Consider the following 14,584-nt stretch of genomic DNA (forward strand, 5'->3'; position numbering starts at 1 on the left):
TAGAAAATTAAGATCTCCGAGGTTTAATCAATTAGCGACACGAAAAATGTATGTATATCAATTTAGTGCATTTGAAAATCGGTCGATAATGACTAGTTTTAGCAGTAACACGATTATCTCAGTTGATTTTACAATTGCACGAAAGGACATTACCTTGACTAGGTTAAAGAAATGATACCAACTCTAAAGCTGTGATCTCGCGTGCTTGTAGTCGAAAGGTTATAGGAACTTTCTCCTTTTTCTATAAAACATGGATACTACTTCGAAGTGGGCTGATAGCAAAGCGTCACTGGTTATTGATTTTTTTCTTTTAATAAAACGGCATTTAATATCCATGTTGATTCAACTTTTAATCCTACTTTCTGAACTTTAGTTCGCACAAATGGAAAATGTTACAAAATCAAATTAAGCAGTCCATACATCATTTCACATTCTGACAGTTAAACGTGTTCTACATACTTAATTATAAATTTATGATTGAATACGAATCGGTATTTGTTACATTCTCGTGTATGAGCAAAATCAAAAGATCGAAGTTCAACCCATAGCATATGTGTATGAAGCGAATTACTTTCTAACACGAGGTTTAATAAGATTCGGCTGTAAGCTATGGATACTTTGTTCAAACAATAAAAGCAGAAGGGAACTATATCGCGATTCGCATCCCATTGTTCGCAAAGTCACATACACGATTTATTTACAGCAAATGATTTCAAGGTATGGCATGACTTATATGCAAAGACAGGAAAAAGAAACATGAAAAACAAATTTCATCGCATAGCGATACCGCGGTATTATGTCATGGTTTAAGTATCATCCACTTTGAGATGCATATAAAGTGGTGTTAATGGAATTCCACTCTTAACCTCCGTGCTGATATACGATAGATTTTAAGCTACTGCAACTTCTCAACAACCTTTTATATCTTCGTGTGTCCTGGACTTCGATTTCGTTTCCTTTAAAATGTGCATATAATTACAACTTGGAAAAACTTTGAGACACAAGTACGATCGTTTATTCAATTTTTGGTATTCTCCTTTTGCTTTACGGCACTCTCGTTGCAGCGCTTTTAATATTAAAGCAGTTCGGTAAAAATAAAAGAGAATTTAGGTCAGAAAGAGCTCGTTTATTATACTTTCTACGATGTTCATAAATCAACGAATTGAATATTTTCTTTCGAATTTCTGCGAGTTTTGCGCTTAATATATATGTATAATATATACTGTATATTATATGTATATATATATAATACATATAAAAAAATATTCAATTCGTCACATATATATACGAAATGAAAATGTTATATATATATATTACATTTTCACGAAAAATTTTTCATTTATTTATCAGTCTGTATGACATTCCAGTAATCGACGTAGCGTACACAGCAGTATCGTCCGTCCTGTGCTCCTTTATGTTTTTCTAAATTAAGCGGATCCGTCAAAATCGCTCGAAGTATCAGCAACAAGCATAAATTAACGTAGCATAGAGCAGCAAGAGATCAAAGGAGGTGAAGCAGGGTGGTGACTGGTGACTGTTCGAGCAATCAGAGCGAACTGTAGCGCGAAAATACGATAACTGGATGTAACGAACCACTCGGATATCCTCGTGGTGAGCGTAAACAGTTATGACCCCTGCAAACTATTCCAACGTCTCAATTAGCCTGAACAAAAATATATAGTACGCTAGCGTGGCGCAGATACGTGTTCCAGGTAGAAAAATCCACTAAGGACTCGTCACTTGAACGATGCTCTCCAAATACCATGACCGAAAAGAGCGTAATAGGATAAAAGGTCAAGCGTTTAACTGGGAACGACGCGCGGGCTGTAATACGCGAGAATTACGTCCATGAAAATCGCTGACGCGTGCATCGGTCGTTGGTGAAAAGTCGAGTTGCAGGAGCGACGAACGTTTCCACGTTATTGGCACGCTCGTGTTCTCTCGCTTGCTCGGCTGACCAGGCGCCGCACGCTGCTGCTTGGCACTCTTCATGTAACTCGCGTGGTGGTAATCGCGATGCGAGTTGAGTCGGATCTGGTTCATCGGCAAAGAGATTCTCTCACGCGTTTTGAAGGAGACAAGAGGCGAGTAAGAGAAATCGGGCAAGTAGTGCAGGCGAGCGGGTGGTCGGACTTTTTCGCGAGACAAGAAGCGAGCGAGTAAGCGAACAGGCGAGCAGGCGAACAGGCCGCGGTCGGAGGCGGGTACGCGGTCGCGATCTTCCCCTTCCCGGTTTGGTTGGCCCGGCGGGTAGGGACGGCGCAAGCGCGAGATTCTCCCCCACCCCCAGTCGACGGATAAGAACAGAGAGCAAAGGAACGGGTTAAAACAGGATAGACGTAGAGTTGGAAGAAAAGAGAGGGGCACGTGAAGCGGAAAGGAAGAGAGAGAAGCGGTGTATGCCCCGCTACTGCCGCCGATACCGCCACCGTCGCCACCACCGCCGCCACCACCGCTCTTCTCCGCCGTTTAGTCCTCCCCTCTTCCCCGCGGCACCCCTTCCCCCCGCCCCGCGCCCCGAGAGCGCAGTGTCACGTCGAACCTCTCGCAGAGCGCGTCGCACGTCCGAGTACCGGCCGCCGCCCGTCATCAGTAGTCGCCGTACCGCGCAGCCACGTAACCTCTCACCTTCTCCTTAGTTTTTAGTAGTCAGTAGTAGGGGAGAGTGTGGAGAGAAAGAGGAGAGAGAGAAAGAGCGCGAGAGAAAGGGAGAGAAAGTGAAAGAAGAAAAAAACGGGAAGAAGAACGCGAAATAGCGAGAAGCCGACTGTGAGAAAAACCGAGAAACGAGAGGTCGACAGCCCGTTTTTTCGTCGTCGTGATCTGTACTCCTCGTTGCCGTCGTTATCGTCTCCGTTTTCGACACAGTCTTCGCCGTCGTCGTCATCGTCATCTTCCTTGTCTACGTCCACGTCGTCGTTGTCGTTGTCGTTGTCTCCGCTACCGCTGCCGCTGTCGTCATCCTCGTTGTCGTGGTCGTCGCCGTCGTCGTGATCCGGCTCGACGCGACCAACGCGGATATACAACACTCCCTCGACTCATTGTTCACAATCGAAAGAAAGAAAGGACGAAACAATAAAAAGAAAAAGAAATACAATAGCAAAGCAAAGTGCGATTCGTGAAACGTACCGCGCGTACGTTTCGTTCCACGTTCCACCGTCCTACCGTCGATAATTTATCGCGATAAAGCAACATAAAACCGTCGCGCAGCCTCCGAAAACGACGGAGCACCGCGCATTCGGTCTACCAGGAAAACAGAGAGAGACAGGTGAACAACATAGAGGCGAAGGAGAGAGCGCGAAGATTAAAGAGACGCGAGTAGACGTAACAATCGAGGGACGAGGATCAACGAGAGAGTAATAGAAGTCGCGTGAAAGTGCGTGTCGTGCCGTGACATCGGAAGCGTTGACACGCGAAGGATCGAGTCGAGTCGGTGTTTTGCCATCGACAAGGCAAACACGCACGGCGCATCGTTCAGCTGACGACGTGGTGTGTCAAAGTCGGAAGAACGAGAAGCGAGCGAGAGGCGGCTATCGGCGAGACCGGCTGCCATTGCCACTGGTACTAGTGTTACCATAGCCACTGCAACCCCGGACACGCGAGAGCGTTGTCATAACGACAAGCCGTGCGCCGCGCGTCGCTATGGAGCCCCAGAACCAGGAAATCGTTGCGAGCGGCTCGCCAGCCGAGGTGCCCAACGATCCAGGGTAGGAGAAACCAGGATATCCTGATCCCAAAACAGACCTCCATTACATCCACCACCAACGAGATCGAGCGTGCGTGAAAACGGAACGAAAGAGCGACCAGTAATAACGTTCAAAAGTGTGTTTCGACGCCGCGCGTTGCCCGAACGATTTAACGCGCGTCGTGTTGTTCTCGTTACCTTGTGTTTCTGTTGCCCTGCTCCGCGCGAGTGTTTGTTATGTTGATGCTTCTTATACGGTTTCGATACGGATCGTTCGTCGTGATACGGCTCGTTCTCGTGTTGCTCGTTACACGCTTCGGTTCGTTTCGATATTGTCATCCGTAATTCATCCTCGACATTGTGTCGTCATTGCCGTCGTAGTTATCGTTCTCGCGGGTTACGTCCCGACGTCGTGGTTATACGATAACGCGCAGTCGGATTCGTGAAACGTATAGTGTTTATGTTTGCCGGGCGCGTGAATATGCGTGCCACGGCGCTCTCCTCGGACCGGTGGCGCCTTCTTTCAGCGTGTTCAACATCCCCTCAAACTCGATGAAAGGAAAGGAGGGGAACGAAGGGGAAAGATTAGATGAATGGGAAGGAGAAGCAGCAGGGGTCGTAAAGGAAGGGGTGAGACAGGGAGGGAAAGAGAAATGATTTAACACCTTTGAATTTGCCGCCAACCATTGTTTTCCGAAAAAAACCTGCTCGATATCGAAGAACAGTGACAGATGATTTCCCTTCAAATATAAATATGTAGCAATATGACGGGTGAATCGTTTGAGAAGAAGAGTTGAGAGAAACGCAACAAACCAGTGTATTTTGAAGCGCTAAAAGGGAACGTGTGTCACGTGGTTTTCCGGCTTTGAGGCCACAGTGTTTCGCGTTCACCACGTGACTCGTGAATAAATACAGAAAGAAAGACCGACTCGTTTATCAGTTACCTGTTCAAACTCCTCGAAACATTTCGTTTTTTATGGACATAATCGCGTGTCGCGTGTGTATACGTGCCGCACGTCGAGAAACGAGCACGCGGTACGTTGGAATGGTTTCACTGGGGTGACAAAGTTTAGCAATTCCAGTGGAAAGTTAGACGGGTTGCTAACATCGCTCGGTGTATCTTCCTCGATCGATTCCGACGACATATGGTCAATGGTTTGTCCTATTAATTCTCCTGAACCTATCAACGGGGTATAGTGCGGTAGCCTACTCCAGTTCTTCGTATCACGAAGACCTAAAGAGAGAACTGAAGGGGGTTATGCAGGGAGGGAGGGAGACGACAAGGAGGGAGGAATGCGTGGGCGAGGGGAATAGGTTATACCGTGCCGCGGAAAATCGATGTTCAAATGCGCCACCACGTGATTACGTCCACAACGCGAGAATGTTATCTTCGTGGATATACTGCTCACCACGATAATCTTTGCCTTCCAGTAATGCCAATGCATTATGTTGCTCGTACTATGGCCTTCTTTTGAAACGTAGAGTAAAAAAGAAAAAAAGAAGAAACAAACGCGGAAGTATAGGAGGCAAAAAATAGCATGCATTTCCTTATCCATTCGTTAGTGGATTAGTAGAAAAACGGTATAGGCTTTGACGCTAACACACGGTAGACAGGTTTATTTTGTATAACGATTTATATTCGTGTCGCGATTGCTATCCGTAATTGATGCGTTTATTGATAAGAACATATTTACTACAAAGATATTCGCGCACGACGTAAGCTCCTAATGAGACGCTATTATTTATTCGCGAATACTCGATGTATCGTAAAAATAGCAAGATCGTTCCAACGGAAATGTTTTGACGGCTGGTGGCAATCGAGATAATTGCTGGTGTTGTGACATGTAACAATGCGTATCGATCTACGGAAGTACGTGACGGTGATTAGAGTAATTATCGAATGAGTAATAAAAGTGGTAGTATCCGGTTTCAAAATTCTCGGAGTAGTATTTATTTTTTAATATTCGTACCCGGATTAGAAATCTTATCGTGCCATAAAATGGCTTTTGTTTCATTTGTTATATGCTTAATAACGAGGAAGAGAAATCCTCCTATGCGTTTTCAAGGAGCTATTGCTCTAACTTAGACGCGGTATATTTAAATTATCCGTATCTAAAATGTATTTACATTACGACCACGCGTTTGCTATATCCTTGCGAACCCGCTCAATTCGGATTGGTGTACAAATGTTTTTGCAATATCATCAACGATAACGTTTCTTATAAATCGATTAATAATTACGATTTTGTGTAACGTAAGTCCGAATTTGACTCATTGCTTGGGCAAGGGAAGCGGATATGTTATTTTCCTGAACTATTTGGGACTGTCATAAACAAGGGACAAAAGTTTTTTCGTATAGTCCTCAGTAACCAGAGTCAAATATAGATTCGAATAAACACGCCGTAACGCCGACAAGTTCGACGAACTCTGTTATAATATCGAAGCTTGTAGGTTTGATATATATCGATATAGAACAAAGAAGGCGCCCAGGTACGAGGGGAACACGTGTTTGTTGTGTTTCGCGCGTGAATCGTTTGGTTTCTGTTTTAAATGAATGCGACGTTTTGTAAATTGAACGACGTGTTTTAATGAGGTTATGATTAATGCAATGAGAAAGAAAATAATCCGCGAGTTGTTCAGTTGTTGGTTGATGTGTGGTGACACCTGCCGTCGACAAACGGAGACTGCGCAGGGGGTCACGATACCGGAAGTTACCCTCTGTCGGCAGTTTCCCCTGTCTCCCTTCGTCATCTGCAGAAGATGCAACCTGATGCCGATGCTGACGGAATCATCTTTCTTTTTCTAGGAAAATGTTCATCGGTGGTCTATCTTGGCAGACCAGTCCAGGTATGTAGTCAATATTTTTGTTTGAAAACAAAATATCGATTTTTGATCTTCGAGATCGCGCGTTCTACCTATTCATATCGTTCGAATGTGCGCGCGCATCGATACGTTTCGACAGCTCACTTGGGCGCCCTATTGTTTTAAACGTCGTCGTCCATACGTTCCCTTTTGTACGGTAGTGAATGGTTTTAATTTATTTTGTGTTGTGTTTGATGCTTCGGAGTGATCCAGGATGAGCGGAAATAAGGTACGATCGAATAAGGTTTTTTTTTATTGATCTTTAGAGCGATACTGTATGTTGTATATTTCGTATACATTCGAGCGTGTATGTTGAGAGGTTAGTTTGGCGATAAGTTTAGAGAGTAATCTATTATTTAAGTATTGTTTACGTAGCATACGTTGTGCTTCGAACGCTTATGTTAAAAGAAAGGAACAAGTGAGATACAAATACGTTATATCGTATAATCTCAAAGTTACATCGTATAGTAACCCAAACTTTTGCAAACAATTGCATTGTCGAAAACTTACCCGTTATGGAAAGATTAAAAAGAAAAAGAAGAGTAGATTTAAAAAATTAGAATAAAATATTCAGGACGAATGAATAAGTGGTCCTTTTGTATGAAAAGAAGCTGCTCTATAGGAACGAAGGGAACGTGCATGGTCGATGAGGTAATGACGAGAAGCACGTGCAAATTCGAGGCGTTCCTTTTGACGGGGCTCGCTTGGCCGCTTGTTCGCGTGTTCGAGTGTTCGAGGTTCGAGTTAGCAGTCCTTTTATCTTCGTTAAGAGACTCGTGCCAGTTGGGCGTAGGAGAGAAGGAGAGGGAAGGGCAGAGCGAGAAAAAGAATTGGCTCAACGAGAGGCTGGAACGCGGAACGATAATCGTGCCGCGACCAAATGGCCACGAGTCGTCACGCGCGCCTTTCGACTGTCGACGAAAAAAATGGCCCTATGTAAAATGTTCTCAAATGGACCGCGATAAGATTCACGAGAATAATTGATAACACGAGCCGTGCGTGACGCGCGATTTTGAGAAATTGCCACGGCAACGACGGAATCGTGAAAAACGCGACACGCTCTCGTGTGTTATAAACTTGTAACCATACGAACATTCGTCATGTGAAACCATCGGAGAAATCACGTTCGATCTTCTAGCATTGAAAGTTTTTTTGAGTCGTAAGTTAAATGGCTGATAAAGTAGACGTTTTATATAGACGACAAGAATGTAGACCGGTAAATGAGACGATGAGCATCTCTTTTTTTTAGAGATAAAATTGTTTTTCATAGAACAGGAACGTAAATTTTTTGTCGAGAGAATAGAAGAATTTTTACGCCATAAGTTTTCCATTTGCGATGGAGATCGTTTTCTTTCTTTTTTGCTTTTTGGGGCGAATGAATCTTCAATTTCGTAAAATAATTTCAAAGAGATAATCACTGATGGAGGTACGAGACGCAATATACTATGCCAGAATAAGACTTGGAATTAAATTCTTTGACGATCGTGTAGCAATTATTTCTGACTACGGTCAGATAGGTTCGTGACATAATTAGTAATGCAACGTTAGGACGCTCTACACGGTTTTTCTCTTGGTCGGCTCCAATTAAAGGATCTTTCTCTTTCTCTCTGCTGAATTATTCAATTACACAAAAGAATGTTCGTCCATTACCGTACAGAATTCGCGGTAAAATACATGTTAAATACGTGACATTTAATTAACCTTTCAAATACAGTTGAAAAAAATTCGCCCCTTTTTTGTTTCTCTTTGCTTTTTCTATTTTCGTGCCTTTTGTCACTTTTCGCGACGAATTCATAGGAAACCTAGGAGGTTTACCTCCTGTTTCGATCTAAAATCAGCGCTAATTTCGCGGCGCGCCGCGACTAACCTCGAGGAGGAAACGTTGCTTCGTAGGAAAGGCGTGCATCAGGCGAAAGAACAAAACCGTTCTTGCGCGAATTAATATAATCATACCATGCGGCCGCGAGCAATTGTATTGTGGAACGATCGCGGCTACTAGAAACCGCCAACTACTTCCGCGAAATTTTTATGGCGGGAATGCGTACGTTACGTATTTACAATGGCGTTTCCGCGATATCTTATCAGCTTGAGCATGTGATAGGTATTTTCTGATATACTTACGAGTTTCGAGTTTGAATCTATTCCATTGTTCCACATTTCGTAAAATACTTTTTTCAATATCGTGTATAGAATCATTTGGATATTTTATTGTATTTTATTGTTGGTTAATCAAACTATTAACTTTATATGAAATTGAAAAGTGGTTGTAAATAAACTTGAAAATAAAACTTTTGGATCGTGATTATTGTTAGAAACTGCTGGTTGTACGCATGTTTGCTAGATTTGAAAAATAAGTATTAATATGTATCTTATTCATGTATAGAAAGTGAAAACTCGCTACACCGGTAGCTGCGCGATTAAAGTAATTGAGTGTATTATCCAATTACTACCGTATAGAAGAAAACGAAGACTGCCCGATAAACGTTCCAAAAACGATAAAATTAATTCGAAGGCGTACTCTTAATACCTCCTCTGTGGCGGTAGATTATTAGCCACAGCTACCGTTTCATTAACTGATACACGATAGAGTTACGTGACTTTTATGTTTGCTGATTCTTCCGATCATTAACATACCACGATAATGTTCAAACCGCCGCGCCGAAGCAAATTCTCAGTCGTTATATAATCTGGTCGGCAGGTGTTGTTCCGGGTTATGTCGCGGTTGTTCGTTCGCCGGGCTAATATTTTGGCAAACGAGTCGGTTTCGTTCTTCCTTAATTACGCACCGCTGAAATAGTTTTCGTAACTTCGCGTTAGCGATTCTCCTGGAAAAAGAATAAAAGGAACGAAGTTGGAGTAGGCTCATTAGCGTTATTTGCCGCAGTTACGTAAGTAGCGTATCACCATCTCACTTTGTCCTTTCCTCGTTATTTCGTAGTTTGCTTAGTCAGACTGTCTTCCTGCAAGTCCATTCTGCGCGACGAAAAACGAAAAAAAAACACGAAAAGAAAAAAAGAGGATGACGTCCAAGAAAAGTTAACCGTTCGTTGCATAGTTCCTCGCCACGTGTACCTTTTCCCATTAGGGTCATCGGCTCGTAGATTAAATTTACGCGCAAGGTTGAAAATAAGTTCGTGGAAGCGCTTCGGACGTTGAACGAGGACGAATTTGCCGGCGAATTATCGAGGAACAATGATCGATCGATGCCACGTTCGCGCCCCATTTCCACCGGTTTAGCCTTCCTTTCATCAGTGACGCTATGAGAAAGCGTGTCTGAGGTAGAAAAAGCGGAGCAGTCGTCCGGCCGTTTCACGGCGCACCGTCGTAAACAGTGTTTTGCGTCGCTGTACTGTGTTTCGCAAAAGTTCATAGGTACAAAGATGCGATGTGCACCGCGCTGTAACCGTGGGAAAGCGCCTACGAGCGTCGCAGTATGTTGCTTCTACGGTTTATCGCGGTTCGCGAGCATGAAACGAGTTACTTCTGAAACAGTATGTGTGTAATAGCAATAATTGTATTCGCAGAAAATGATTGGGTCGGGTCAAGAAGTTCCTTGCCCTCTTTCCAGCGATATTTTTATAGGTTCATTCACGTTGGTTAATAGAAACGTTTCGGGTTGATATAGATTTATTTTATCGAGGAATAAAAGTGTGTGACATTGATCAAATATTATAACTGTACAGAGAATTTAAAGTATAAACAGACAAGGTTTGAGGACTAGTATTTGATTCAGCTTTAGGATAAAAAGATATTACGTAAATATAAGTTCCAAAGCGCTTCTTTTCTGAGATGTCCGACAAGTGCAGAGTTATATATACCTGGCATTATCGTTGAGGAAAAAATGCGACAGAATTTGAAACATGTATAGGAATCTGTAAAATTTGTGGTAGCATCATAGGATAAAAATAAAGATAGAAATAGAGTAAAGATAAAAATAAAGATGAAAATAGAATAAAGATAAAAATAGAATGGAAATAAAAATAAGGATGGATAGTAAAACGAATGATACTTATATCCTAGCGCGGTCTATATCTTGCTCGTAAGATTCCTCATGAATTTTTGTGTTCTCATTTCATGTATTATTTAAAAATCCTACACACACGTTCTTCGGAAATTTCTAATATCTATGCTCATGAAATAAAATATTTAATCCTCAATTAAACACATGGAACACGTTTTCAAACTTTAACCATCTACTTCTGAGTAACCCTCCATTTATCGAACATCAAAATTCAAGATAGCCCGCGATAAATTCCATTAACTATCGCAGCCAGTATTCCTTTCTCTCTCTCTCACTCTCTCTCTTTTTCTCTCTCTCTCTCTCTTTCACTCTCTCTCTCTTTCTCTCTCTCTCTCTTTCTCTCTCTCCCTCTCTCTTTCTCTCTCTCCCTCTCTCTTTCTCTCTCTCTTTCCTTCTCTTATTAACTTTTCCCATTGAAAAAGCGTTTGCCGTTGGCGAGGCGGGCTAGCTGATTGTCGCAGGAAAAAGAAACAGAGGGTATAGAAGAAAAACTCTGTTGTTCTTCTTTCCGCGTAGCGTGTCCATGTGGAGTCGGTCGTGCACGGAAGATTTCGCTGTGCGTCGCGGCGCGACCGTTCGAAGCGCGACGAGCGTGCGACTCGCAGTCCTCGCGAGTCCATGGAACTCAAGTTCGCTTCACCGATCACCGTGGCGCACGAAGTTTCGCGAGGTTCACGAGACAGTGTCGCATTACGAACCGCATAATCCCGCATGTTGGAACGTAATACGGAAGCGCTGGTTCCGTTACCGAGTTGGCGGTGTGTTACGCAAACTCCCGCCTACCAATGAAATCCTTTCGTTAGCTCTAACGATTCTTTTCTTTTCTTCTATAAACTTCGAATTACAGTTTACCTTCTGCGAAAAATGTTCCTGATTTCGTTTCATCGACTGACTTCGTGGAAAAATAGTTTCTCTTATTTCATTCAGATTCTTTCTGTTTTGAAACCGGGACCCGAATGAGCACAGTAATTTTTGTAAAAATGAATTGGGAAACTTTCTATAAAAAGAGGCTATACATAAATATATAGGTGCATAGTGTATTTTTTAATGAAACCATTGAATTATTTTATCAAGTTTTTATTTATTTCGTGAATATTAATATTTATAAGAGCTATAACTATATCAATTCAAATCCTAATATGAACAAAATTAGAACTAATATTTTCAATGCAATTTACTTCATTTGCCATTTTATTTTATAAACTCTTTTCCTACGAACCTGCCCGATCTCACTCTTTTGGACGTTTCAACGTCGAATCTGGAATTTGAGTAATTGATTTGTGGTCCTTGTATCTCTCGAAAGACCTTCCTTCGTCAAGTCATATCTTCGTCTCGCATGCAAGAGATCGAGAGCAGTGTTCCGTTCAAAATCCAATCGTCGGAACCGCACGTTCGTTTATGTTTGATTCCCGCAGAGGGTTTCAGCCTATTGTGACGACAGACGTTCCTAACTGCGCGCCGGTGTTTGCCAATTCAATCGGTTATTCGCACTACGTATATCAATGTACATATTATACATAATGTGATTTCAAAATGCGGTTCTCTGTACAAAGAGTGATTACGTATTAATCATCGGCATCGACGAATCTGCCAGTGAAACAAGGCGTAACGTGTAATTTGTCGGAGAAATTGTACGGGGCTTGATGAATGAAGAGTGTGGATAGTTAGCGAGACTTTTCCCAATCAATGATCGACATTGATGTATGTCTTCTAGTTAGAATACTGTAAATATCAGGAGTTATGAGAAGGTTTTAAACTTCGAAATCATGACACATAGGAAATAAAATCGTCGGTTTATGGCATTTCGTTTAATACGCATTACTCGTGTGGCTTTGTTTGTTTCACTTTACGCGACTTTACGTGAATAATACTCATCAGCGATTATGCGTTTACGACTGTGCTGTGCGATGGCAAAGTAATGACATATTATGCGTAACGGAAGCTATATAGCCAGAACTGAGAAAGATAGCAGCGGTCTTCGCTGTTCTTTTAACTAATAATGATTTTTCTTGTTTTGCTGCAACGTTTAACTGACTAACAAAGAACCAGACTCAGAGTTATTTTGTCAAACGTCTGTTTTCTGGCTCTTCAACGAAGATTCTGCTTCTTGCGTGCTTTATCTTACCGTATACTATTTCTCCGTAATAGTTCCTCAAAATATCGCTTTCCAGGATCGGGTCGCCATCTGCATCCCAGTACGATTGTCTTCAGTGCGCCATTTAAGGTCTCAGATCTCCGGTAGTCACGCTTTCGAGCAATTACATTTTTCAGTGGCTGGTTGTTTGCGTCGTATCCAGAGTTATCGTGGCTCGAGCCATAATCTCGCCTTTTATGATTTTATCGCTTGCAGTTGCATACGTGTGCGCGTAGCAGTTTAACGCGAGCACGTGCTCGATCGTAGAAGGATACTCAAGATGTATTTTTTGTTGTGATATCTTTTTTGCCGTGTTTTACGTCTGCCCTTTTGTTTACAGTAATTCGCAGACATTACGAGCCGTGTTACCTTAATCCATTGTGTTCCCCATGATTCCTGGAAATCCTACGCCGTTTCACGTATATATACTTTCCACAAGGCCTTTTAATTGATGTTTCGTAGACGTAAAAGCGTATGCTCTCGTATATACGTATGGCTATATGTTCAATAAAGTTTTTCTTGGTTACGTTCGTGGTTACGTAAAAATAGTTTGTAGAGATATCGAGCACGATGGTGTTCGACACCAATGGCCCTTCAGCTTGACGCAATTTCGAGCGTCGAACCCGTTCCGATGAAAATTACCCCGGTTTGTGTTGAAGCGCCTCGATCCACTGGATATACAAGTGTCCAGCAAGTCCGTTATCTCTCTTGACATCGATGATTTTATCCATTTCGTTATTACAATTGGTTGTTATGGCTATCTTGGAAAACGAATTGTAATATTTGAAATAATATTAAATATATTAACTACTATCATCTTGTTTCCGATATTTAGATGAACTGCCACGAAGATCTATTATATTATGTTTCGTAAACAATTCTTATGAAGTCGTTTTTATTAGTTATTAATATTTTTACAATGACAAATATGTTTTAACGTACTTAAACGTACGAAACGTACATTGTACGTTGTACATTGTACATTGTAGCAATGTACAATGGGATTTGTCGAGTAGGTTGTGTTTCTTGTACGCACGTGGTCTTGATTGTCCGGCGAAATTTCAAGTCATTCAAATGGTTACTTGGCACTTTGGGTCGGTTCCAGGTATTGTCAAAACATTGTGGGACAACGGTTCAAGCTTACAAACATGCATCAGTTTGCACCTAACTTTCATCGCTTTCTGCGTCACGTCGCGTCGGTTAGCGGCAATACCGTGTTGTGCTGACGAAAAACGAGTACACCGAGATGAAAGCGTCCAATTCAAATTGCTTTCTGTCATAGTTCCAGCTACCACGTACTTTTTACAATTTCCAGCGTACGTAATAATTTATTGTTTCGTGTACAAGCAACGGATTGCGATGGAAGCGATGTAAATCGTCTTATTCTGGAATATTTCGTTTTTAATCGAACTTTATCAAACATTATTTTTCGATGCAACGATATATACGTAGGTAAAACGTTTGTTCGCTTACTGGCTTTTAACAGCTATTTTGTGTTTCATTACAGTTCGTTTCGTCTCGTGAATTGCCTTAAGTAAAATGACTACAGCTACGGATTAGACTTAGTAGTTTGAACAGTCGTCTCGTTCAATGATCGAAAATTATTACTTACATCACTGTTGCATATTATTATAGGTATTATATGTAGTTATGTTAAATGTACTAGACGAGATTTAGGAGATAGTTTATAATTATTTATTTTTCCTAATCGAAGTGCGATCATTTCAATTCTTATAGAGTCCTATTCATAGGTCATCGGATTTTTGTTAACTTTAAACATAATGTTTATCAAACTAGGTTCGTAATGCGATCTTCAAAATATAGTATAATTTAGTTTTCTTGATAATACGCGTGATTAATAATTGCCAACTTTATTCATGTA

At 41.8% G+C, this 14,584-nt stretch overlaps 1 protein-coding gene across 7 annotated transcripts in view; it reads left to right on the forward strand.

The window, feature by feature from the left end:
* The first annotated feature begins 2,509 nt into the window (after nucleotides 1–2,509).
* Nucleotides 2,510–14,584, forward strand: part of LOC122577582 (RNA-binding protein Musashi homolog Rbp6) — a 759,888-nt gene continuing 747,813 nt past the window's right edge. For 3 of the 7 annotated variants that reach the window (XM_043748942.1, XM_043748941.1, XM_043748947.1), the window contains exons 1-2: nucleotides 2,510–3,707; nucleotides 6,492–6,532. In XM_043748942.1, the coding sequence (XP_043604877.1) occupies nucleotides 3,643–3,707; nucleotides 6,492–6,532 (106 nt within the window). In that variant the 5' untranslated portion in view covers nucleotides 2,510–3,642. The remainder of the gene's footprint in view (nucleotides 3,708–6,491; nucleotides 6,533–14,584) is intronic. The other 4 variants (XM_043748943.1, XM_043748945.1, XM_043748948.1 and 1 more) reach the window with 2 other exon arrangements.

Source organism: Bombus pyrosoma, linkage group LG2, assembly GCF_014825855.1.
Source record: "Bombus pyrosoma isolate SC7728 linkage group LG2, ASM1482585v1, whole genome shotgun sequence".
Lineage (NCBI taxonomy): Eukaryota > Metazoa > Arthropoda > Insecta > Hymenoptera > Apidae > Bombus > Bombus pyrosoma.